General features: G+C 44.9%; 2 protein-coding genes across 5 annotated transcripts in view; one reads left to right on the top strand and one right to left on the bottom strand.

The window, feature by feature from the left end:
- Positions 1-8,799, top strand: part of adcy8 (adenylate cyclase 8 (brain)) — a 48,594-nt gene extending 39,795 nt beyond the window's left edge. For 3 of the 4 annotated variants that reach the window (XM_052087517.1, XM_052087516.1, XM_052087519.1), the window contains 10 exons: positions 734-834; positions 1,821-2,022; positions 2,101-2,190; positions 2,382-2,554; positions 3,632-3,710; positions 4,632-4,790; positions 5,847-5,993; positions 6,162-6,254; positions 6,352-6,466; positions 7,446-8,799. In XM_052087517.1, coding sequence (XP_051943477.1) covers positions 734-834; positions 1,821-2,022; positions 2,101-2,190; positions 2,382-2,554; positions 3,632-3,710; positions 4,632-4,790; positions 5,847-5,993; positions 6,162-6,254; positions 6,352-6,466; positions 7,446-7,942 — 1,656 coding nt within the window. In that variant the 3' untranslated portion in view covers positions 7,943-8,799. The remainder of the gene's footprint in view (positions 1-733; positions 835-1,820; positions 2,023-2,100; positions 2,191-2,381; positions 2,555-3,631; positions 3,711-4,631; positions 4,791-5,846; positions 5,994-6,161; positions 6,255-6,351; positions 6,467-7,445) is intronic. The other variant, XM_052087518.1, reaches the window with a different exon arrangement.
- A 4,046-nt stretch (positions 8,800-12,845) lies between these two features.
- On the bottom strand, positions 12,846-24,553 carry basp1 (brain abundant, membrane attached signal protein 1). Its single transcript, XM_052087546.1, has 2 exons — positions 24,399-24,553; positions 12,846-15,022 (listed from the first exon to the last, which is right to left on the bottom strand). The coding sequence occupies exon 2, from the start codon at positions 15,000-15,002 to the stop codon at positions 14,511-14,513; it is 492 nt and encodes a 163-aa protein (XP_051943506.1). The 5' UTR covers positions 15,003-15,022; positions 24,399-24,553; the 3' UTR covers positions 12,846-14,510.
- Between the last annotated feature and the right edge of the window lie 2,910 nt (positions 24,554-27,463).

Raw genomic sequence — 27,463 nt, 5'->3', positions numbered from 1 at the left:
TTAAAAAAAGGGCATCCCATATTTTAAAACATTCAATTTCAACATGGGTCAATTTAACGCACAACACCATTTAACTAGTTTACTCACTATATAAAGCCTAGGCAACTAGTTTATTCACGATATCAAAACTAGCTGCTCATTCATGCATGGCACAAAGTTTGTTTTATTGACTAACGAACTAACTAACCCAGCAGTTTAAACCTATATCAAACATAGCTCCTAGGTTACTCACTATTTCAAAACTTACTTACTAGTTAATTCACTAAGACATACCTATCTAGATAGTTTACTCATGATATAAAACCTAGCTACTAACTTACTCGCATATCAAGCAGAGCTTCGACTATTCACTAATTCCAACTTATTTCTTACATCCTTGTTTATCAATGACTAAAAATTCCTTGCTCAGGTTTAATTTAGGAGTGAGCCTATTCATGTGCATTAGCGGACAACAGCTAGTGGTTATCAGCTAGTGGCTGACAGTCAGCAGTTAGCAGCTAGCCTGACAACCCCGCCAGCCGCTCCCGTCTCTCTCTCTCTCTCTCTCTCTCTCTCTCTCTCTCTCTCTCTCTCTCTCTCTCTCTCTCTGTCTGTCTTAATTCTTATGCTGCTTAGTGTGGTATGCTAATGTGCCAACCTAGCGTGTTTGAGCTGTTGTTGTAGCGGGCGAGGTGGTGTTTCCCGTTTCACCCTCACCGTCTGCACTCTCTCCCTTTTCCCTTTCTTGCTCCAGTACTCGCAAATGAGGGACGAAGTTTTCAAGTCCAACCTGGTTTGCGCCTTCATCGTGCTCCTCTTCATCACCACCATACAAAGTCTGCTGCCCTCTACTAGGTGAAGCACTACATCCACATTGACAAAAAAGAAATACGCAGGTCGTTGTCGTTGACACAATGCTGTCACTCGTTGAATGAATTCATTGTAGAGGCCAACATTGTCTGAGCTCTGCAAACTTAATCAACTAGTTTACAGATCGCAAAATTAGCTACTAGTTTACCCACAAAATGAAACCTGGCCAACTACATTACTTGTTTAGTTAACATATAAAGCCGACTGCAGCTGCTTCTTCCTGCTAGGCTGATAGTTTGTTCACTATAACAACATAACTACTTCTTGAATTTCTATATCAAGTGTAACTTATAGTTTACTTAGTCAATCAAACTTATTCGCTATATCAACCCGCGTCCTCTCGTTTAGAACACTCAAACCTAGAAAGTTAGTTTACTCACAATAGAAAACCATTTGTTGCTTTACTTGCTATACTGTGTATACGAGCAAGTATTCACAATAGCAAACCTAGCTGCTAGTTTACTCACTGTATGCTACCTAGCTGACCGGATCGAACCGGGTCAGATAGTTCACTGACTATATCAAAATGGTTGACTGACGACATGAAACTCACTCACTATATAAATGCTCAAATAATAGATGCTAGTTTACTTACTAACTGCAAGTTGACTCACTATGTGAAACCTAGTTAGCTACTGTAATTCCCAGACTACAGTATACCAAAACTAGCAGCTTGTCTGCTAAATAAAACCTAGTCAGTTAATTTACTCAGTATATTAAACCTACAGTAATTTACTCTATCGAACCTAGCTAGCACTTATTCTACTTCTATCAAACCAAGTCAAATAGTTTACTCATAACTGTCTGGATCACTTAGTTTACTCACTAACTCAAATCTTGCAACCGCTTTCCTCACTAAATCAAACCGAGTCCGTCACTTTACTCTCTCAAAAAACTTTCCAGCTAGTTGAATGGCCATATGTGACGTGGCCACCACTTGACTGACTATTTGGCTTCGATGTGTCGCGCAGGATGGTGCCGATGGTGGCGCAGTTGTCGGTCCTGATCCTGCTGCACTCCTGTCTGGTCCTGGCGACCACGGCCGAGGACTACAAGTGTATGCCGCTGGTCTTGCGCCAAGCCTGCTGCTGGATCAACGAGACGTACACTGCGCGTAACGTGGTCATCTTCCTCTCCATCCTCATCAACTTCCTCGCGGCCATGATCAACATGGTGAGTGGCCACGCGTGCCGCCTGCCTGGTGGCGCCCTTCCGCTCAAAGCTGATGTTTATCCGCCCGCCGTGCGGCAGCTGTGGTGCGACTTGCACGAGTCAGCCGCCTCCAGGAACGACACCCTCCGCCGCTCCGACGCCGTCGCTGACATCTGCTTCTACCCAGAGGTACGCACGCACGCCCTCACACTATGCCGCAATAATGGCATCCTCCCTCGATTCCATCATTTTGTCACTACAATGAGAACAATGAGATCCTCATGCCATTGTTTAAGTATGCCAAAATGCCATCATGCCATGACTCAGTCATGTCACGATTCCATCACTTTGTTTCACACTCTTTGTGTGTCTGCGGGCAGTACTTTGTGTTCACCGGCGTGCTGGCCATGGTGACGTGCGCCGTCTTCCTGCGTCTCAACTCGCTTCTCAAGTTGGCCGTGCTGCTGCTGATGGTGGCCGTCTACTCGCTGCTCACCGAAGCCTTCTATGCGGCGCTCTTCGTGCGTTACGACATCGCCCACAGAAACGCAGAGTGAGCGCACACGCAGTCAGCCAATCGGCACGCGGACCGGGGCTGGGCCATTTGGCTTTACAAAGTGAGGGGAGGGGGGGGATCCACACAAATTCCATTTCAGATTTATTTTCTTTTAGTTAAAAAAAATGTCATGTCTGATTTTAAATGTCAGGTTTTTTTTCTGCTCCGATTTTTCTTTCATAATAATCCGCAATCTGTTTTTTTTTATCACTAATGTCTTATCTACAATTTTTTATATTTTGGGGGGTTTAAAAGTTTTGATTTCTGATTTTTATCTCACAAACAACCGTAATCCGATTTTTATTTGTTTTTGTTCACACTCAAATCCCATTTGTAATTTTAATATTTTCTCCACAAATTAATTTTCTGACTTTAGTTTTGTTCTTCCACAAAAAAAGGTTTTACTGGACAAACTAAAGTTTGATTTCCAGTTTTAATGATTATTTTCTAAAAAATGACCCGTGTCAGATTGTAATTGATTTTTTTGTTTGGTTTTGTTTTCTCACTTTTTTCACAAAAATGCTATTTCCAATTTTTTTTCTTCACAAAAATCTGATTTCCAGTTTTGCTTTTTTCAATCTGATTACTGATTTTGATTGAAAAGGTTCCACAAAAATTGAATTCCTTGTTTGAATGGATTGTTTTTCTCTTTTTAGTTCAGAAAAAGGAAATGACAATGACATTATGCAAAACAATTTTTTTGTTTCTTCGTTTTTTCCGCATGTTTCTTGCAGTGCAGATCAAACTTTCAAGCAGGGAAGTGCCCACCCCCCTCAAAAGAAAAAAAAATGTTTCTGATGTGGATAGCCTGCTCAGTATCAAGCGCTCGGCTCCCTATTTCCCTTTCTTGTTGTGGCCGGTTTGATTTTGCAGGCTGTTGCCCGCGCGTTAGCTGACCTTTACCTTGACAACCGGTCAATGCTGCTCCAGTTTCCATGGCAACGCTCTGCCTGACCCGCTCCTGAGAAGTTTCACCACATTTTGTTCGAAAACGACTGCGATGTTGACGATGATGATGATGACGATGATGATGATGATGATTGTGATGCTTTATAATGATTGTGATGCTTTTAGAAACTTCCTGGGCACCAAGGAGACTTCGCTGCTCCTCATGGCCATGTTCCTTCTTGCTGTCTTCTACCACGGACAGCAGGTTAGCAGTTTTTTATTGATACAGTTGGTATACAGTTATAAAAAAAGTGAAAGCACGTACAATATTTACTAACTTGCACTCATCCCAAAAAAAATAAAAATCGTCATATAATATGCCACAATTAATCTAATTTCACCGATGTGCTCCGATGATGTAGCTACTTTTGCACCCCACGGACCAGACCATTCATGGTCTGCACACCGAAAACAATAAAACGGTTTGTTGAATTGATTCACTTTTATTTTGTCGAGTGATCGCAGGAAATAAAATCATCTGGATCCAGATACTATTTTCTAAGTAGACCCCTGCATAGGCACGTATTTGTGCCTTTAATTTTGTGCGATGGCTTTATGAAATAAATTTGAGTCAATTCAACACAGCTTTTTTTTTCAGTCTATGTGACATTGATTGGCGACGTGTGCATTGTTTATTTAGAGTTGCCCTGACATTGACTGGTGACCATTCTATTGTTTTGTCAAACCTTTCATCAATTAAAAGGAGCGAAAATGATGAGGCAGGTAATTTATCGCAGGATTCATCAGCGTAGCGCTCTCGAGCGTGTGGCAGTGTTTTCGTCCTCGTGATGAATTTGTTCCATTTAATTTGCAATTCAGTAAGTTGCTCCCCTGGCATTTGTTTGACACAAGAGACCAATCGCAGGATCTCCTCAAAGGCTTCGGTGCCACTTTGATTGATCTCGCGCTTTCTTCGCCATGAAACTGTTTGGCTCTACAATTAGCAACTGGTGGTGATGATGTCGGCTGCCGTGTTGTTTGCGGGAGCCATGCGCATCAACCAGGATGCACTTCCACCCCCCCCACCCCCCCCCCCCCCCCCACTTCACCCCCTACCTAAAAAAATGGCAAAAAGCATCCATTTCAGATAGCGTGTTGAATGGCGTGGCCTATGTTTACATTGCAGCTGGAGTATACGGCGCGATTGGACTTCCTGTGGCGCGTGCAGGCCAAAGAGGAAATCAACGAGATGAAGGAGCTGCGAGAACACAATGAGAACATGCTGAGGAACATCCTGCCCAGCCACGTGGCCCGACATTTCCTGGAGAAGGATCGTGACAACGAGGTCGGCCACCGCTCAATCACAAACTGGTCAACTGCCCCACCCCCTACCTAAATTCACATTCCCCTCCAATTTACACGCTTGTTCACCCATTCACACTGCCAATCAGTCCATTCCTTGGCCAAAATGTAGTCGGGCATTGACTGGTGAAAAGTGCTTCTCATTTTATGCTCTGTGCCTGGCTAGCGACCAGTCCGACGTGTGTCTATATGCATCCTGACATTAACTAGTGACCTGTCAATCTTGTAGTAATCAGTCATAATTTTTACCGATGAACAAACTGTGAGGAAAGACGAAAAGAAAGAGCTTGTGTCCATTGCGCAAAGATAGTCCAAAGTGCAAACTGCGGTTTGTAGCTTTTCGGGTGGTGTCATCAGCTGAGTTCTAGCGAAGGCGTCAGTCAGTCAATATGGCGACTTGTGACTGGCCAATGGCAAGTAACGCAAAAGTGCCAATCTGCCATTGGCCTCTTTCATGATGTCGCCTTTCGTTAGTCACACGTTCTTCTTGGGAGCGCAAAGGTCTGAGCGCATTCATAATAGGTCTCGCCTTCACTTTCAAAACAAAGACGTGAACTCTCCAGAAAGACGCCCCTGCCAAACAAACGCACGTGTGTCAAGTTCACCCACGCAGATCATTTTTACATGCTAGCTCATGACAACGGTAGAGGACTGAGGACGGAGCCCTGGTGGACTCCACACCATCCAGCCTAGTCAAAGGTCAAATGACTACGGATTTTTTTTCTTCCTGCATGTGTCTGTGTTGTTACCCCCTGATGCGTCACCTTTCACAAAAGCTTGGGTGTATCCCAGCTGACTCTGGACAAGAGCGGGGTAGGCCCCGGACTGGTCACCTGCCAATGTCATGACCTAGATTCCAACAACAGAGTAGTTGTCTGCCAATATCATGCGTCTTGTGACTACGTTTGGATCCGTCCACGGAGGCTGGCAAGTGTTGAGCTTGGCAACACTGCCCCCTGCTAACCGGAGTCCGGAGGCGCACCTTGACGAGGTTGTAACGGTCCGCATTTGTCTGCTGGTGTTGCTTGCACGTGCGCAGGAGCTGTACTCGCAGTCATACGAATCGGTGGGCGTGATGTTCGCGTCCATTCCGGGATTCGCCGACTTCTACTCGCAGACGGAGATGAACAACCAGGGAGTTGAGTGTCTGCGACTGCTCAACGAGATCATCGCTGACTTTGATGAGGTCACCCCTGCGCCACTTTGTCTTCGCTTGTGTGTGTGTGTGTGTGTGTGTGTTGATCTTTGGTGTGTTGACATTGTTTTGTGTGTGTGTGTGTGTGTGTGTGTGTGTGTGTGTGTGTGTGTGTGTGTGTGTGTGTGTGTGTGTGTGTGTGTGTGTATACGCGCGCAGTTACTGGGAGAGGAACGCTTCCAGGACATCGAGAAGATCAAAACCATCGGCAGCACATACATGGCCGTGTCGGGCTTGTCTCCCGAGAAGCAGGTAAGCGCCACGTCATGCGGGCGAGCGGGCGGGTGCCGATGACGTCATCCCCGGTGAATGTAATTGGCTGACCCGCGTTGCGCTTTTGCGTCGACAGCAGTGCGAAGACAAATGGGGTCACTTGTGCGCGCTCGCCGACTTCGCCATCGCTCTCAACGAAAGCATCCGAGAAATCAACAAGCACTCCTTCAACAACTTTGAACTGCGAATAGGTACACGCTGCGCCCCGCGCGCCACGCCGCGTGGTCATCTCACTGCATGCGTCTGATGCGTCTCGCTTTCCAACACATTGGGGCTTGGTTTATTTGACTACTTGCTCGCTATCCTCCGGGTCTCTGCCGTCTTTCAGCCCATGGCACACGACACGTTTCTCTCTGCCTCTCTGCCATATTTCACTGGATGAGTCCAGTTTGTTTCTCTTCCGAATGCATTGCTCACCATTTCTCACGACTTGCCACACTGCACGTTTTGCTACATTTCTCACAGCGTCTCACAACTCCTCTCGTGGTTCTAAATGCGTTTCGCGACACGTTTCTGACACGTGTCTCACTACGTTTGCCACCACATGTCTCTGACCATCCCAGTAAATGGTTCATTGCGTGTCACACCACACATTGCCTCACCATACCCCCCCCCCTCGATGTTCCTTTGGTCACATTTCTCGGCATGGAGTTTACTACATGACACGCAACTGTAAAATCATGTGAATAACATGCAATTTTTTTTAAAGACTCCTAATCCAATGTGGGTTATTACATAGGGGGCTAAATAAGAAACATTTTTCCACATAGTTTAGATCAGTGGTTCTTAACCTGGGGTTCGATCGAACCCCAGGGGTTCGGTGAATCAGTCTCAGAGGTTCGACGGAGCCTCCGCCATGGAGGTTAAAAACAGACGCGCTTTTGTATGGTTTGCTAGTTAGTCTGTCGCCTCCTCCTACTCCAACTACAGCAACAAGTGATGCATTAGAGCTCGGCAACACTTAAAGTAGGGACCATCACACGGATTATATTTTTTTCCCACTATTGTATCATATCTGCTTCTGCATATTCGCGGAATTTGATGTTTAACCCTTTCAGCGGCCGCGGTTACTATCGTGGACAGTTAACCACGTTATCAGGTTACAGTGTCTGCGTGTCTGTTCTCCCTCCCACTTGACTTTTCTTCCTCCGCCTCGCGCACGGCGGCCAGGCATGGCCCAGGGCTCGGTGGTGGCGGGCGTAATCGGCGCCAAGAAGCCGCAGTACGACATCTGGGGCAAGACGGTGAACCTGGCGAGCCGCATGGACAGCACGGGCGTGAGCGGCAAGATCCAAGTTCCCGAGGAGACCTCGGCCGTCCTCAGGGAACGCGGCTTCGCCCTGGAATACCGCGGCGAAATCTACGTCAAAGGCATCAGCGAGCAGGAAGGCAAAATCCGCACGCACTTCCTGTCGGGTCGCGTCCTGCCCAACCCGCTCATCATGCAGCCGCGCAAGATGACCGGTCAGTACTCGCTGGCAGCCGTGGTCCTGGGACTGGTCCAGTCGCTCAACCGGCAAAAGCAGAAGCAGATCCTCAACGACAACAACAACTCGGCCATCATGAAGGCGCATCACCATCACCACTACAACCGCAGGACGCTGCTGGCCAACGACGGCGGCGCCGCTCACCACGCCGACACCCCCGACAAGACCGACGCGTCCTGAGACAGGGGCGGGGACCCTGCGCAAAAACTTGTCAATGGAGGATAAGATGGGCAATGTTCTGAACTGGAAACTTTCCCTGGGAATTGAGAGAAAGCGTAGCATATTCGGGCAGCGCGGTGGACAAGTCGGGTACAATATCTGCCTCACGGTTTGTGGTCACATTTGGATCCGGCCTCCGGCCTGCCTATGTGTAGTTAGCATGTTTGCCATTAAGACAAAAAAAAAAAAAAAAACATAACGAGTGAAATCTTTTTCACATTGTTTTGGGTATAACAAGAAAGCTGGAGGTTCCAATTCAGGCTGCCGCCTATTTTTTTGCATATGGCCAGAAAGGTGAAGGTTCGAAGATGACCTTTGGCCCTTCTACGTGTATTTAGCATGTTTGCCGAAGTAGCCGTGTCCTTGTAGATTCCAAAGTCACGTTAGCATGTTAACGTTATTGAAGACTCGACAGTAAATTGTGCTTAGGAGCGAATGGGGCCGTGATTGTTGACTTAGTTTATGGTTTATTCCCATCAATTCCCATGGAAAGTTTACAAGTTTGAAAATTCCCGTAATTATGCAACCCGAGGGGGAACCCAGAACTGGACCCAATGGACCCACCGGACCCTCACGAATGTTGTCAGTACAACGCGAGGGACGGGACCTGCTTGCTGTGTGTCCAACTGTCGTTTTTTTTTTTTTTTTTTCCGGAGCGTCCCGACAGCGCTCCTGTGGTTTGTCACTTCCTCTTTTTATGTGACCGTTAACCTCTGCAGACTTTGCCTCTTCTTCCCTCGCCGCCGTTCAACTTTCTTTTTTCTATTTCTTTTATATGCGAGCGCTCAATTAAAATGTTTAATTTTTTTATAACTGTACATTCTGTTGTCTTCTGTACAGAACGCTGTTGGGTTTCTTACCTTGATGGAAAGAAAGGAAGGAAGGAGTGTGGAGGGAAAGGATAGAGGAAGGAAAAAAGGAAAGAAAACAGGACAGGGCAAAGGTTTGGTGGTCAAAGATGACGAGAGAAGGTTAATTATGAAATTTTACCCGTTCGCGTAAATATTCTCACGTTGTGAACACGTGACTGAAATCCAGTAATGTAACTCGAGTCCGTCACTTCAGGCTTTCGGTATCCTGACGTTTCCATTGCGACATGAGTCTGTGCGGTGTGTGCGAACAACCACTAGAGGGCAGCATTCGACCGTAACTAACTTCCTGGTGATGCTACAGAAGACGACGTGTCTAAGAATCAAACTGTGATCCGCAAATAAATTAATTAATTGTGGCTTCATCACGCCGATGGCATGTGACACTCAAGAATGAAACCCCAGACTTTACACCATTGAGTGGATAGACGTCCATTTTTTTGCCAGACCACCACAACTGAGAAGAAGAAGACAAAAAGCGAAAATAAAAAAACACAGGAGCGACATGGCAATTTTGAAATTTTGCTCTGGATTTTTCGCAGTAATTATGGAAGTCGACACCCATGAACAACCTCAAATCATGTGGCCAGTAGCAGCTGACCTCCAGGGCTGCCACTTTAACACCAGTGACGTCCACAAACAGTTTACACAATGCATGGTCACAGGTTCACCGCGCACAAATGGACAAACGCTGGACTGGTCCCCGGCCACAATCGCTAGGAGAGATTTTTCGCGGAGTTTCAGGAACCAACCAGGTCCCATTCTCTACAAATCGCAATTGAGCGACTCGGGTTGGTTCCCAACACAGCTCTTACATTAAAGGGAAGACAGTTGCCATGACGACCGTTATCAAGGCGCCTTGTGAGCGTGTCGGTGCGTGTTTAATGTGACATACGACGGCTTCTGTTTGCGCGTGGGATGAAGCGTTCCATCGAGTGTTTGTAAGACGGTGTCATGGACGTCTTTGATGAAGGGGCGGTCGCCATGGCAACCGCTACTTTTCCCACTGCCTTGCGTATGTGAGAAGCAACCGGCAGGTAGCGCCACTCGGTCGTTTCGGCCTCTGCCTGTGTAGTTAGCCACCTAAAGCTAAAAGCAAGGATTTCATTTAAACCAGGGGTGTCAAACTCAGGTCCTGGAGGGCCGCTGTCCTGCATGTTTTCCAAGTCTCCCTGTTGCAACACACCTGATTCAAATGATCAGATCATCAGCAAGCTCTGCGCAAGCCTGACATTGAACCTGTTCATTTGAATCAGGTGTGTTGCAACAAGGAGACTTGGAAAACATGCAGGGCAGCAGCCCCCCAGGACCTGAGTTTGACACCTATGATGTAAACAATACAAATATGACAGTGTGGTGAATGGTAAGTGAACAATTGTTTTTTGGGTTTTTTTAAATATTATCAGGAGTTTTAATTTCTTGAATTTCTTCTCTGTATAACAGTAAACTGTATTTTCTTATCTACAAGCAGTGGTCAACTGATTTTAATAAAACTTATTTGCTTGCTGTTTTGCTGTTCAAAGTTACAAATTAGACATTTTCCATTTTAACGTGGTTTACCCAGATATCTGTGAGAAGTATGATCGATCTCCTAAGCACTACATTCCAGCGTTAAACAGTCTAACCATGTCACTCTTAGGTTAGCTTAGCAACTAGCATGGCTTCTCCATCTTTCCTCATCCTGCCTTCGAAAGAGTGACACTTGTCAGAACACAGTTGAGCAAATTCACCGCCACGGAGGTGATGATTACAGACTTAGGAGCGACTCCACAAGATGTTTCGCCACAGCAGTAGCCAGACGAAGCTTGTTGCTACAACCTAGCGACAAGCTTGCTGGTGCAACATGAGTACTTCCGAGTTAATAAACGTCTATTCCAGCAAAGCTTTTTTGGGTGCAGCTTGGCAATTGAGTCTCACTTTTGCAATTCACTGCGTTTTGATGAGGCGCAAAATACTAATTTGAGTCTAGGCTTCTATTCCTTAAAGGAAGGTTTAGTCTTTTTTTTCCCCTCATATTTATTAATACAGGGTTAAGATTGACCTAATCCATCCATCCCTTCTCTGTACTGCTTCTCGTCACTCCTTCCATATGCTCCAAATGCATCATCTGTACCTTGTGAGCAATTATTTTTCAAATATTGAGAAGTTGTGCGCGAAAAGAAGGGAATGCGGCTCAATTCAGAGAGTCGAAAAAAGAATAGGCGTTCCCCATCCCAGATAATGTACTGTATAGAGTTACACAGACTTTCCCCGCAGCTGTGTCATCATTTGTGTAAAAAAAAAACGGTTTGTATAAAAACAATTTGTATTGAATGTGACATTCTCTTGTCGTGCGTGAGTGCACGCACCAAAAGGTTTCAATTATATTTTATTGCTATTGGCCGGTACAGGTCCGTCTAACTGAAGCTTTAAATACTGAATGCATTTTCCAAGCAATTGGTCCAAGCGCTTCTGTGCTTCACAAAAGCTTCATTTGCCCATTGCTACCAAAATGTGAAGAAAAAGAAACGTATTGAATGAAACTGGTTACGATACCACCCACCTGTGCTTCCAACCAATCACAGTGCAGGAAGAGTATCGGCTGATTTCTATTTGCTGACCGAATCCACGTCTCACTTTCACCACCGCGCCCGCGGTGTGTGTGCGTGTGTGTGTGCGTGTGTGTGTGTGTGTGCGTGCGTGATGACTTCCCCCGAGAGACGAGCGTCCTACATTTCCAGGTCCGCCGTCAAACGTTGTCTTGCTGCCATTGCCGCGCCAGTCGCTTGCAGACTGTTGCTTGGCAACAAGCCCCGGAGCCCCACCGGCCACAGCAGATCGCTTGTGAACTGGTTGACGGGGACAAATGCGGCCCGTGGAAATCGTCAAAGAAGGATCCTGACGTGTGCCTTCATTGAAGCCAAGCCAAGAGGAAAGAAGGAAGACCACATGGAAGGATGGATGGAGGAAAGGCACAAGCTTGAAAATTAAGCAACATGGAAGGAAACACAGGGGGAAAGATGGAGAGAAGGAAGGAAGGAAAGAACTGAGGAAGGATGGACAGAAGGAAGGAAAACAAAGAAGGACCAAAACAAATAAACAGGAAGGAGAAGGGATGAACAAAGAAAAGGCTGGAGCGACAGATGGGACAGAAGTAAGAAAGGCAGGTCAGAAGGGGAACGGAAAGAAGTAAAGATGAAAAGTCAGGACGTGCTGGTGAAGGGAGACATTACATAATGTCCAAGGCATGTGCATGTGCACACATATGGCATCCCATATTTTCCCTGCCACCCCCGACATGAAAGCCCCCCCACCATTCCCTCTTATTTTCCTTCCATCCATTCATCCTTCCTTCTTTCCCATCTTAGCCTGTTGCTAGGCGAGAGTGGGCACTGGCGTCACCTTAGCAACCAATGGTCATGATGCATGAAGCTGGCGGCCCATGGTGTGGCTTGGCTTGGGTGCGTACATAATGCTATCACAGCAAGCAGAACTAACGATGCTAGCAACACTAACATTGCTAGCAGTGCTAACAATGCTTTCAGCACTAAAAATCCTCGTGGCGCCATCAGTGCTAACAATGCTATCAGCACTGACAATGCTAGTAGTACGAATGATGTTATCAGTGTTAACCACTATAGCAGTTCTAAAAATGCTAGCACTGCTAACAACGTCAGCAACACTAAGAGTGCTAGCTATGCTAACAGTGCTAACTTTGTTTACTAGGTTAGCAGAGCTAACGATGATATAAGCGCAATAACGCTAGCAGTGCTAACAATTGTATCAGCGCTATTAATGCTAACAATTCTAGCGATGCTAACAGTGCTAGCAACACTGACAATACTACAGTCAGTGCTAATGACGCTCGTGGCATTCATCGTATCAACGCTAACGATGCCAGCAGCACTAACAGAAACAGGGTGAATGACAAGGTGTCGCATAATTGAACACACTGGCGGCATCCTCTGTGAATCGATTCGCTCCATTGTCACGGAAACCACAAACTACAAAGTCAATTTGTTTTTTTTAATTTTTATTTTTATTACGACTGTTGCACCATTTCAACAAGTAAACATACAACTTTGAAACTTGAATTTATTTGTTTTGTGTGTGTTTTTTTTGGGGGAGACCTGGAGCGAGCGCCACTGGCTGGGATGGAGACACACGGTTACCATGGAAACGCATGCCAGCTTTTCCTCACCGGATCCAACAGACGGGACCGGCAGCACATGCAAAGGAAGGCCAGAACACGTGATTACACGTATGTCACAACCGCACATACATGTCGACATGCGGTCAAAAGTTAGAGGACACTTTTTCATTCAGGAGCAGGACAAGGTGCCCTCAAGCGTTCCAATGCACACGCATGCACATCCATGTACACGACCTGCACATGCGTGTGCACGAGGGGCTCGTATGAGGTGAATGTGTGACGGATGAAGAGTTGCATCAGGACGGTTGCCATAGAAGCAAGCTTTTTTTTCTCCTCTTTTTAATTTGGCATCCAAAACCTCAAAGAATTCCAGTTCTGATGTCTGCACTCTTCTTTGTTGACCAGAACCAAAACCGAACTAAGATTAGTCCCATGTAGACCAGTATTAAACAAGAACCAAACAACAGTAGTACTAGACCAAGACCAATATTAAACCAGACTTCTTCCAAACTAGTCCCGGACTAGAGCCTGACCAGAACTCGATCCAGACTAGTACCAGATCAGTCAGAATTTAGAGCCACAAAATCCACACCAGGACCAGTCAAGAACAAGGCTAAAATCAGATCACCACGACAGTTAAACTTGTCCAGAACCAGGTGAGAACCAGACAAGGACCAGACTGGAATTAGACTTAAATCTTACCAGGACCAGACTTGCGCCAGATAAGAACTAATTTAGAACAAGACCAGAACTAGATTAGGACCTGACCTGACAAATTAGAACCCGTGTAGAATCAGACTATTCCAAGACCAGTACCATTCAAGTACAAGACTAGAACTGGACTGGACTAAGAGATCATAACTAATTTAGAATCATATTATTTGCAAACAGTCCAGGACTAATCTAGAGTCGAATGATGGTAAACCCGAATGACTAAATTAAAACCATATTTGTACCAAACCAGGACCAATTCAGAAGCAGACTACTTCCAAACTAGTCAAAGATCAGCACCACACAAGAACCTGACCAGAACTAGATTAGAATTAGACTAGACGCAGACCAGAACTAGACTAGACCCAGACCTGTGCCAAATCAGTCCCAATTTCGAACCCATCTGGTCCTAAATCAGAACCGGACACAAACTAGACCTGAAGCAGGCTAGAATCAGATTATAATCGGATCAGCATAAAGTATTTCAAACCAGGTTCCAAACGAGCATAGAAATGTTACAAATGTTTTTTTGTTTGTTTGTTTTTTAGTATAAAATCTACTCTTGACTATTTAGGAAAATTTTGACTATTTTGGATCTGTTTTAAGAAAGTTGTGTGTGAGGGGGCGTGGCCTAGACGATCATGTGACGGCGTGAGATGACTGTCGGGCAGCTGGTGAAGTTCATCAGAACAATACTAATAATTATAATTTGCATCGGGTGGTTCGGGTGTCGCTCCAGCGGGTTTGTCGGTGGTCGTTCTTGATTCTCGTTGTTATTGTCCAAAGTGGGCGTGGCTTTCCAGTGGGCGTCCACCAATCAATCTTGAGCGGTGACGCTTAGATCTTTGCATTGATCCTTATTTGGTGCCTCGGTGGGGTCTTTGGGCAGAGCTTCGGGGGCTGCCGTCGAGTTGGGGGTCTCCTTGGGTGTCTCCTTGGGGGCCTCGCCGGCTTTGGGGTCCGCCTCAGCTTTGGGGGCCTCAGTGTTTTTGGCATCGGCCTCATTTTTGACAGCGGGGTCGGCAGCCTCCTTGGGGGCAATGGCGGCCGCAGTTTCCTGGGCCTTGGCAGGCTCGCCATCTGTTTTGGGCTCGGCATTGGCCTCTTTCTCCGACTCCTTGGCGGCGGCGGGTGCAGCCTCTGTGGAGGCCGCCGCATCGTTGGCGGCGGGGGTGGTCTCATCTTTGATGTCCGTGGCTGTCTGGTTGTCGTCAGGAACGGACCCCTCGCTCGCCTTGGCGTCCGGCTCTTTGGTCTTTTCATCGTTGACGTTGTAGCCCTTCTTCTTCTTGCTCAGTTTGCCTCCCATGGCGGACGGACCTTGGGCGTCTGCGTCACAAAAAAGACGACGAAACAATGTGATTGGACGCCGGTTGTTGGGAGGGAGGCAAACGTGTGATGTGGATGGAACAGTCAACCATGGGACAGCCAGATAGCAGTCATGTCATGTGACATCGAGAGAACATGTAACAAACGTTGCACTTGCGTAACATGGAGTAGACATGTCCTGTGTAATTTTGCCATGAAACAAACATGATGTAACACATTTGATAATCATGTGACATAAATGCAACGTGTGATCATGTGACAAACTTGCCACACAAACATTCGCCGGCAAGCACCGTACTGATTAGCCCGTTGAGCTCGCTGTGCCGCCGTCGCATGCCCACACACAATGGGCGCCAGTGTGTGTGTGTGTGTGTGTGTGTGTGTGTGTGTGTGTGTGTGTGTGTGTGTGTGTGTGTGTGTGTGTGTGTGTGTGTGTGTGTGTGTGTGTGTGTGTGTGTGTGTGTGTGTGTGTGTGTGTGTGTGTGTGTGTGTGTGTGTGTCGTAGTTAACAACACAATGTGTGAGTGGCAGTCAGGGACATTATTCAGAATAGCCTGCTCTTTACTGAAATATTGTCACATCACACCATTAAAAAAAGTATTCACTCTCACTCACTACTAATCACTCAGTGATGCGCGAAATGTTACTACAGTATTTGGCTCGCCTGCATTGTGCTCGTTAGTCTGGGCACTGGGTGGCGCTGCTCTGTAAAGGAAGGAATGAAGAGAAAGACAAAGAAATCTATGGGACTTGTCTAATTCCTGCTGCAGTCTTATTTCGTCTGATTACACTGTTTTGTCAGAAGGTATTTCGAAACTGTCAAATTCCTGCTTCAGTCTTTTGTTGTAATGTCCTGTCTATTGTTTGTTGCAGTGTTCAAGTTTGATATTTCGTAAAACCGGAGCATCTCCTGCTGCAATGTTTTTCTGTAATCTTTGGGAACTGTGGAACTCCTGCACTGGTCTTTTGTGTAACATTTGGGATCTGTCTAATTCCTATCGGCATCTTTTCTGTATCGGACAAATCTAATTACTGCTGCAGTGTTTAGTTTTGACGTTTCGTATCGGTCTAATTCCTGCTGCAGTGTTCCGTTGTTCTTTTGTAAAGGATTTGTCTAATTCCATCCTCCATGTTATTTCCAAGCTTCTTAAAATCCCGTCCGATTGAATGCTCATTTGGTCGACTTGATGTGTTCCCAAGTGTGAATGTCGTAACGCCTACGTTGCAATAGCGCCACGTTCCCCGTCGGCCATTTTGCGACAGATCGCATGACAAAAGCGTGTGCCGCATCAAAGGACACGCAAGACGGCGCCTGGCGGAGCTTTTGTCAATTTTTAGTCCTGGAATGTTGCTGACAAACGTCGTTATCGTCAGCGCCACACCAGCCCTCTCGCCATGGTAACGCATTCTTGATGCTTCAAGTGGTGTCAAGAAGTCTTTGTGGATATTCAAAGGAACCTCTCCTCATCTTTTCTCCACGGAATTCGAATGAGAATGCACACACATTCCCGCCTGGCGACACGCAGCTTACATTGGCTGCTGCTCACCTGACCATTTATTCAATCGGTACGGTCGTTGGTTGTTGTCGCATAGATTGTTCATTCTGTTGCAGACAAAGGAAGACGATTGTCTGTATTCACATTAGCCATCTCTCAGTTGGCGTTCATTCTTACATCCTTATGATCTGACTTCTGCTGCAATTGAAAGTGCGCACAAAGCAAGAAAGCACGGAAGGTTGTCCTTATCTGTTAGCTTAATTTTAAACGACGCTTGTATCAGGTGGTGATTTTGCGAAGACCTGGCTGGGAAAATGTCCCAAGATGCATTCTATGCTGTTATCAAAATGGCTGATACGACACAGGCAGGCTAGGGCACTCGTGTAACGTAACCATCACTTTGATTTCACAAAAAATTCACGAAGTGATCTCATTTCGTGTAATTTAAGATGACCGCCGTGAGTCTGATGTCGAATGGGGGGAAAAGATGGGAAAACCATTTGTCATCAAATGTCTTGATTCGTTTCATCTCGACCTCAGTTGGTTCTAAAACTGCCACATAGATGCTAATTGTTAGCATGTCAATGGCCTTTTCCATTGTGCGTTACCATTCGGCTAACATATCCCTGATAATTTGACATCTACCCCCTTCCCCGAACAAGGGATATAATTTCCGACCAGACACCACTCAACTTGCTTCACCGTAGTTCCATGACACCCAAGTAGTGAAACGTGACCATTGCGCAGGAATATTCTGGCATGCTGTGTGTGTCTTTTTATGAAATGCTAAATAAATAAAGTCATCCAATGGAACAACGGAAGCAAACGGAGAACACACATGAAAACAATCCGGCATGACGTCACTGGCCGTCCAGCTCTTTAGCATGGTTAGCATTGTTAGCATTGGTCACTGAGGACTTTGTGTTGTCAGCTGTGTTTGCGTGTGACAATTCTATCAGTCCTCTTTTGTTCTTTGCTCCAAGCGCCTACACGGAGAACAATAGCACACGGGAACAACAAACACGCCAAGAACACCAGAACACCTGTCAAAGGTGCCGATCGGTTCGTATCATTAAATAGTGGGGGTGGAGGGATAACTCCAAGTCCAACTTCTGTGATGTTGAAAGGTATTGATCTACTTCCCTTAGTTGTGACATACGCCATCACTGTAATTCTCATGAATTTCATTTCAATCACCCCCATGTTTTGATGTGGCATATAAGGAAACGTGCTGACCCTGCTCCTGAGTTCTTTTGCAACATACGGAATCAATCTCCAAAATTCCTTTTTGGTCTACATCCTGCTCCAGTGTAATAAATATGACAGACGAGCCACGTGTAGTGGACCATTTTTTTCCTGCCGTCTCGTTTACGAACAATCCATCAGATGGATCGATAACGTGATTGGCTTCTTCGTGCCTTCGCCATCCTCTGCGCCATTTGTCAGCCTTCCCCCGGTGCCAGATGTCAGCGATCAATATACCGGTGGTGATTGGAAGAAGACTTATGGTACGGAATGCAGAATATAAATGAGTCACTAAACTCGCATGGTAGAGAAGGTCCAAAATGATTATTGAATGGCTCCCGAAAATCAGGTCAAATCTCAAGCAACCAATAAACCGGCAAAATAATTGTACTTGATTGGTCGCATCTTGGTCACATTTTTGTCCCGCCAGCCAAGTCAGTTGCATCCAGCTCGGGTGAGCAGACAACGGGTCATGGTGGCAATGGCGGTGGTGCTGAACTTCAAATAACCCCAAAAAGAAGAAGAAGAGGAGGGGGTGACACACTTCTCGCAGCAGAGCGATGACCGACTAACAACCTCACAAGTTTTCATATTCTTCATCTTGGATGAAATAATCCAGTCAATGATTTTCCACGGTGCTTCATCTGCTCGCTTGTCAGTTGGAGTCTGTTACACCTGACTGGACTGGTCGCCGTTCACGGTCAGGGAACATACTGACAAACAACAAACTGGTCGCCAGTCAATGTCGGCTCCCAAGTTTGTGTGTGAAAGACCAAGGTGGCAAAATGCTGCATTTGATGCAGCCTTGTTGCATGAATGTGCCTTTTAGTCTGTGATTTATTTGGCATAGAAAGATGCTAACTGCTAACAAGATGACGAGCGCGAGTGTTGAGTGTCGTCGCCAGAACATTCCGGCAGTTAATGATTGACGGGCGCGGCCAGCGTGCACAATGTCAACAGGATGAGAGCGCAGCGAGCAAATGTTGTTATCGGTTAACTTGAGCGTGATGTTGACTTTCATATCTGGCGTTGCCGCGGGAAAATTTTTGCATTCTGCCAATCGCATCAAACCAAGGAACTCATTGCCCCCATGTCTTTACAAAATATCACATTCCAAAAATGACAGCGATATCATTTCATCTGCATGATTTACAGTATGCTTGCTCAGGGCCAACAATGGGGCCCTCGAAAGCAGTCACACCAGGGCAAAGCCACTGTCCACATACTCATGGCTGACAACGAGGCACTTTAAAGTTGCCACAGCAGCTTGACGACCCTCTCGACTAGATGGCACTCGCATTGTATTTTTTTTTTTTTTTAATTGACCTCATTCTTTCACTCACTGTGATGTGAATGCACTTACAGCCCACAATGAGGCACTCTAAAGCAACCAAGCCTGCGGACCACCCCATTGCGCTCTGGAATCTTATATTGTAGTAGGGGGACAGCTCACACCAGATACCAAAATGCGTCATCAGGTGACGTTTTGGCCACATCCCTCCAAATGTCAGGAAAAATACATCTCCACAATTCATGCGCTTCTCAAATGTCATGTTGTTAGTGTAAGCAGTGCACATGAGGAGAGGAGGCATTTTGCACTACAGAAGCTGCGGGGTGGGAAAAAGGATTAAAAAAACATTCTGGCAAATAAACTGGCCCAGTCCTACATGGACCCTCAGGGGAAAAAAATCCCATTGTTCCCTTTTGTTTTTATCGTTCACAATCATTTCACTTTCACGTGAGTGAGTGAGAGGTCGCAGCCTGTCATTAGTGATTTCCAACAAAGACAAGGCAACAGATGGCACTCGCAGCGAGAGGGGGCGCTGTTGCTCTGGTGCCAGACCTCCTGCAAGGTGGGACAAAGGCCCGGTGGTGCTTACAGTTCTCGAGATAAACTGAAGATCATGTTTTGAGAGGGGGTGGGGGGTTGTTATCGTGGACCTAAATAGTCCTTCAAATATCTGCTGAACATCCCTTTGTAGGGACGAGGCAGTCAGGGATGACTCCAAACGCGGCACCAACCAAAACAAGAAGACTGAAAAACAGCTTCTACTATCCACATGCCATCAAACCCCTGAACAAATGACATCACAATCTGTCAAGTCCCTCTGTGGAATATTTTTGTCATCCCGCTCACTTGAATGTTGTGCTATGGGTTTTATGGTCATATGTTCCATGACAAACCGTAACGGTCAGAAATGTGGAAATATCCTCTCAAATTCAATATTTTCTTGCTATTTTCTCACTCAGATTGTCTGATGTGGAAGAAGCTTTAGAACCTGGAATGACTTTCATTTGTGCTTCAAGGATGTCTTTGCTTCTTCGTGTGTTGGAGATCATTTGAATTGGAAGGCGTTTCCAAATTTTGGACTGCTACTGCACATCACGGCGCTAATGTTTCCGCTTGGTGGCAGAGCATAGTATAAATAATCGCTCGGGTAAATTCAAATAATCTCTTTGACTTCCTCAACTGTTTATCAGCATGCTGCGCGTTGCGTGTTTGGTTTATCATTGGCAAGTGTTAAACCAGCAGCTGATGACATGCCATGCATTAAATCTCCTTCCTGTCCAATCGACTTCCTGTTTCAAGATTGTCACTGCCCACTTCTCTATTGCAGTCAAACTCGACAATGGCAAATATTCAAGTTGGAATACTGGACCGAAATTGCGCTTCTGCGCATGCTTCTACTTCACAACCCATAAACATGCAGTGCCCACAACTTCTTGTTGACAATTGCTCTAGGGCCACAACTGAATAATTACTCTTCCTGTAGCTCACATTGAGCAGTGACAGTGCCGTGAAGTTGCTAACCAGATCTAGATACATCATTCAAGTTACAGGGGGGGAAAAAAACAAAGTGACTTCATGTCTGGAGATGCCCTGGCATGTGGGCAAGGAGAGTCACAGTTGTTGGCGAATTCGTTGATGGGAAGAAACACGGAGGCAAAATGAAGACGCACGTATGAAGCTGCTTTAGGCCACAGCTCACATCCAAACACTTGCACGCAGACCAACCAGCCAATGTGGCGTCACTCGCCGGGCCACGCCCCTTAAAGGCACAAATCAAACACACATGCTACAGTATGTACAGACTTTAAAGGTGATAAAACGAGTTTGTTTAAAATGCCTGCCTGATGTCAAAGTACTGGGTACTCGTAAACATTGCGGATACCACCCACTGATACGCCTTGCCAGTAGGTATCGCTTCATACTCAAACAAATATTTGTATTGGTATCAGTTTGATGAAAAAAAGTGGTATCAATCATGGAGGAAATGGATTTCAAATCCAAATTCGTGAGGAATTGATGCACCCCCAAGACAAACTGCAATGTGTAAAAATGTCCCAAATCGGCACTTCTTTTGTCGAAATGAAGCTCCTCAAAATGCCCTGAATTGCACAAACTGGAGCCAAATTAAACATTTAAAACTTTGATCATATTTTTTTTGTCATTTTGTTTTGCTATTCATTTTCTTTCAATTTTAGTGTTTTTCATCTTTTTTTAATTCGTTTTATTAATATCTATAGTTGTTTTCTTTAATAGAAAACCATATAACGTTTGAAATTTGCCTCAATAGAAGATAAAAATGAAGGACAATTTCACTCCAATTAAACTTACATAAACATAAAATGTACGTAATTTCAGTTATTGTTTTAAAAAATGGCATTTTACGTTTATTTGCTTTGACATGAAATAACCTTGTCATGTCAAAGATTCAACTCCTATAATAAGGTACTGGTGTATTTTCGTTTCGTGGTGCTGCCACACGCGCGTGCACGCGCGCAAGCTCTCATCTGCATCGCGCCGCCAGATGCTTAATTAAGATGGACGCCGCGGAAAACTATCTGTTGATCACATGACCAGCTTGCGCCCACACGCACGCCCACACGCACGCGCGTACACACAAACACGCGGACGTATGCGCGCGCACCGCCACGCGAGCACACGCGCGTAGATTGGCACACGGTAACGCAGCGGGGATGAATGAACAAGGGCGGATCACGTGACCACAGTGCTGCCGTTTCCATGGTGATTTTCAAAGGGGATGGGGGAGGTATGGCTGCCCGAGAACATGGCTGCCAACGCAACCTGCTGCTTGAACGTCAGCAGGAAAACTGCTAAAAAAAAAAAGAAGAAAAAAAAACGTCCGTATATATCACCCTGGCGGCAAAACCAATATTCCACCAGATGGTCCCGAATGAATCTTTTTATTGCTTTCGACAATTTTAGCGAGAAGCAATAATGGGTAGAAGAAAAAAATCAGCGAAGATGCAAATGCTGAACAACAAACACTTGGGGGGGGCGGTCAGCATACAGTGACAATAAATGATTTATATTCTTCGATTCATTCAACATTCAAATGGCATGAACAAATATTGTAATGCTCATTTTCATCATTTGATCCATCGCGGTAAAGATATTCATTCATCGGATTGCTATGACTGTTTGAATTGCGGCTAGTTGTTAACGTCATGTATAGAAGAAATTATCGGGTGATCTTTTTTAAACTCGCTATGCCCCGATGTCTTGAGCCTGAGATGTGATAGGTTTTGACGATTTGCAAGATGTTTCCTGAAGATACTGTGACATTTTTGGGATGAGCAGAATTTTCCCACCATTGCTTAAAACGCTTTTTTTCCATGAAAGCAAGCGCAAAACCTGAGCTCCTTTTTTAGGGGTGGGGGAGGGTTCCTTTGCACATGTCACACATGCAGTCGTTCGTGTTAATGCTGCTGGAGAGACCCGCATGATGATGTTGTTGCAGTGCACCACAGGGACCTGTGAGCTCAAGTGCCAGGATGTGGAGGCCATTTCGCATTTGCTATAAAATTTAAAAAAAAACACGATGATCTTTGCGAGCAACGTGCGACTTTGTCAAAGTGTCGCAACAGGTGCATATCTTGACCGTTATGGTCGATGTAGAAAACCACGAGGGTCAAGGCTTTCTCGACTACTTGCAAGCGTTGTTGATGCATCTCAGAGTCTGCAGGGCAATGTGTGGAAGTCACATGGTTGCATATGAAGCATGCCTGTCTTCAGCGTTAGCCACCAAATGGGTATCAGTTCGTCGGTGTCAACTGTTTATGGGGTTTTTCTGTAGTTTTTTTTTTTTTTATCCCAGTACAACTTTGACCAAATCTTGTTGTTCGGAACACATTTGCATTGGACTCGATTCGGAATTTAGCTCTTTACGGCCACATTTGAAGTCGACAATAACTATTTTCAAGCAAAAGCTACAGTTTCATTTTCATAGTGTCTTTCAAAATTAAACATTTTGAAAACATCTGTTTTCTCTTTGGAAAACGTTGGTCAACATCATTGCCAATTTTTTGATACTTTCTAGACCAAAGCGGGAAAATTATTTATAATCGGTGTGTTTCTGCATTTCATATACTGCCAGTGTGAAATAATGTCTTAATTTATATATATATATATTAAATAAATAAAAAAAATTTTAACTATTTTTTAAAATTCGATTAATCGGAAAACAATTAACAGATTAATGAAATAATTATCTGTTGTCGCCTTAATCCAATGCGATTTAATGTTTGCTGTACATTGTGAGGAATTCTGGCGCCATCTCGTGATGCGGGGTCTCAAATTTCTGCTCCCTTTTTCAAGCCCCCCACGCAAAAAGAAGAAAAAAATCGACAACCAAGCGACTCTTACCTCAAGGCACCATTGTCCAAACCTGCAAAATTATTGACCAACTATAATGATTTTTAAATTCATAGTAGACTGGCGTGAGGCTAAGGAAACGTTGATTGACTGACCAATCAGAATTTTGCACATAACAAACCCCTGCACAGTCCTCCCCCCCCCCCCCCCCAAACACACACACATCTTCACAAAAGGATCTCGGGTGTGCGTGTGTATGGGAGGGGTGGGGGGTTGGAGTAACACATGCCCCCCAGCCTCTTCCCCGCCAGGCAAGGTGGCATCTCTCCCATCCACACCCTGCGCACACTGCGCATGCGCGTCGCTGCAAACAAAGGACCGCTATACAGACACACATGAAGTTGGCGCGTGTGCGTCCGTGTTGCTCCCACCGCCTGAACGACGTCGAACACGGCAAAAATGGATGCCGATTCCATTATTCATAATTACATTTTTTTTCTCGTATAATTGGGCCAACAGCTGCGCTCACAATCATTCACTCATTCCCCGCCCCCCGATCACTAAAAAGGCATTTTGAGCGGCACTATTTAGGTCGACTCTGTATATATTGACATTTCTATATTATATGATTACAGCATATTCCTCCCACAAGCGCGAGCGAGCGCGTGTCCGCCCAGCCCCTTCACCAGCACGCGGCACACGCCCCTTTTTTCACGCTCGTGCACGTTCCCTTGTCGCCGGGAAAGATGCAAAAATAAAAATGAGAATAAATTCCACCAATAAAATCAATTGGGCGCGCAAAGTGTTTGATGTATTAAAATGTCCTATTTCGCCCCCTCCCAACGGGATATCCCTGACGTCCGCGCCGCCGTGCGTCTCGGCCCCGCATCTTTTGTCCGCCGGTCACGCGGCGCGTGTGACTCACAAAAGACAAAATGCACAAAAGATGATTTCCACAATGACGATGATGATAACGAGCGTCATTTTGAGGGAGAATGAAAAAAGCGGCTGTTACCTTGCAGGCGGAACTTGTGTGCGGGGGGCTGCTGGCTGCTCTTCAGTCTGCTGCGTGCGTGCTTGTGCGTGACGCGCTCGGCTCGGCTCTGTTGCGCGCGTGCGAGGCTGCGCACACGCACGCGCCCCTTGCGTGCGGTCGCGCGCCGCAGGTCCTCAGACGCGCCCGGGTCGCGTCCATGTGCATCTGTTGAATTGGATCCGAGAACGAGCGAAAACAAAACGACATAACAATTATTTATCATGACTTGTAATCGTTTAGGAATATCCTACAGAACCAAGCGCATGGCTGCCACGCATAAAAAAAGTTCTGAACAAAATTGTAACATGGTATGGTTCGCATTTTTAAACCAGAATCAGAAGGAGCGGAATCGTTTTAATCTGATGAATTGCATATGAAACAATCAGTTTCATCGTTTTTAAATCAATGACGACTCCTTTTGATTGATTTTTGCATATTCTAAGTCAAAGCTACTTGCTACCTAACGATCTGCTCTTCTATAAAATGACTGGTTATGAAATAATAACGTAAAAATGCCACGTTTTTAAAAGTTTTAAGAATAAAGACGCTTAAAACTCATTCAGTACCAGCCAATTGTAGACCCAAGTCTGAAAAGACGTTTAATAACGTCTTTGGGAGTGAATGAGTTAAATTTGTTTTGCCAAATGCGGAAGTCGAGCTCGTCATGTTAAAAGGTGAAATTTATTACGTAACGCGTGAAACGGTTTCACGTGAATTTTATCCCACCTAAATGTGAAACTTATTGCTTCTAACGACTCTGATGTTAAAACGCAGCAAATTATCACAGAAAAAACATGAAATGGACCACATTAAAACATGAGTCTTTTGACGTTATAATGTTATCCTAAACGTTTTTATTTTATTGTGGTGACAACAACCTTCCGTACTAAACACTTGTTTTTATAACACGAACTTTATTGCGTTAACACGTGAAATTGATCAAGTAACAAGTTCATGATACTAAACTTTTTCGGTCTGCCGTGGCAGCAACACGCTTCCGTGATAAACAATTGTTACTTTTCTTATCAATAATAATAAAAACCTCTAACCGTCAAATTAGGTTAAGTGTTGCCTTCCAGGACATCCCAAAATTATTTGATATATTTCTTTCCCATTATCTCCTTATGTATGTATTTCAATGTCCAGATAAAATGCTGCAAAATGACTCCTTAAATACGAAGTGCTTGCTTACAGTTGTGAGGTCTGTTTGACGTTTCCTTCATAAATTATAACCGGCGTACTGTCAACGCCTTTTAGTTGCACTAGCGCGCCCCCTGTTGTTCGCTACGCTCATACACGGAAATCAGAAAGAAATCATGTAGTGTGTTAGTTTGTACGCCAGACGGCAGCATTGACAATTTTTTTTTCCCGCGTCCAGTTCAAGTTTTAATATGTTTTTAGAACACATTTGCTAATGTGTATATTTGTCCAACAATGCTATGTTTTAATTTAGTTTTTATTCGTTTTTGTTTTTCACATTTAATTCATGCAGTATTTTTAAGTGCAACGTTTTTTAAAGGTCACATTAAATGTTGGGTATTACAGTTCGATGCAATTCTTAAACCACTGTTCAAACTTCTTCTTTTTGTTAAACTCATGTTTATTTTATTTCGCTTATGAAAATGTTTCATCCATTTTAATTGTTTTGTTTGTTTTTGTGGATTTAAATAATCTCTGTCCCGAGTTGGAATAGCAAAAATCAAGAAAGTCAAGTCTGGACTTGGGTAAAGCAGGTCATAAATCAGATCATAGCTTCTCTCTCATATTTTTCCACATGAGCTACTTTGCACTCAATTCAGTTCCTCTGTCTCGTGGCAGTTAGCGAAACATCAACGCCTCCAAATGCCATTGTCCTTCCGCTACAAGGAAACCGATGTGACTTGATGGTGGCCAGATGCTGTGAAATTTATTGCCACCATGTAGTGATGGAGCCTAGAAGCGCACTAGTATCTGCAGTCAAAAAAATTAAACGGATCAAGGGGCGGCTCGCATTTCTAAAAACTCCCAAGTCGAGGCTCTTGTCGGTCAAGGCACCAATGTAGCCTAAACACTATCGCTCAACTTGTATTTTTTAGCTGTACTAAAGTGTTCACCAACATATTATTTTTCAATAGCTGCGAACCGGTCTCCTATTGTTGAAGTCTTAATCAAGTCGAGTCTCATGAATACCAAGTCAATTTTTGGCAGAGCAAACCTCAAATCTTAAAATGGAGTCCGACTTGAGTGCCCCACCTCTACTCAACATTCCACCAGGTGGGAATCAAGTGGACGACACGCGCACAAGCACACTTCACTTGACTTTGCACCGTTATCATCTTCCATCGTTAGAAGTCCAAACAGGAAATATTTGTCTTCTACTTCCTGTTTTGCCTTCACGGGAAGTTTGGCGACACTGATGACCGATCAAACAATAACAACGTGAGGAGAAAAAGAGAGAGGAAGAGAAAAAAAATGTTTCAGAGATGGTGAAGACGGACGAGTGGCTTTCAGTGGATGAATGGGGTCCTATTCAACAATTAATTATTTCCATTTTAAAATCACTGTTAAAAAAGAGTTAAAATCTTGACACTGTCATTAAGAAAACCTTTATTAGTCTCGCAATGGAGAAATTCCAGATTCACAGCAGCAAAGTTATGAAAGGAAGAAGTAGAACAACAAAAAAATAGGAGCTGCTGGAAAGGCAGCCACTCTCGCGGCGCCATTATGAAGTCAAAATAACAAAAATAACACAAGACAACACATAGGACAGAGACAGTCGTGCAATCTTCACCACTTTTCTGCATACACTTTGTTGTCTGAAGCAGTTATAGATGAAAGAGGAGAGGATCAAAGTGTCCTTTCACCAGTGGATCAGAGACATCATGCTGAAAATGTTAGGTTGAACTCTCTTGAATCTTTGAATGTTATGTGCTGTTACCCAAATTATTGCCACTCACACTAAAACATGAGTTTATCTTTTTTTTCAAACTGCACTGAACACCACCAAGATTCACTACTGAATCCTGTCAGAGAACAATTTGTCTTCTATCTATTAAACAGTAGAT

Source organism: Hippocampus zosterae, chromosome 15, assembly GCF_025434085.1.
Source record: "Hippocampus zosterae strain Florida chromosome 15, ASM2543408v3, whole genome shotgun sequence".
Lineage (NCBI taxonomy): Eukaryota > Metazoa > Chordata > Actinopteri > Syngnathiformes > Syngnathidae > Hippocampus > Hippocampus zosterae.
This window is presented reverse-complemented; position numbering and strand designations above follow the sequence as displayed.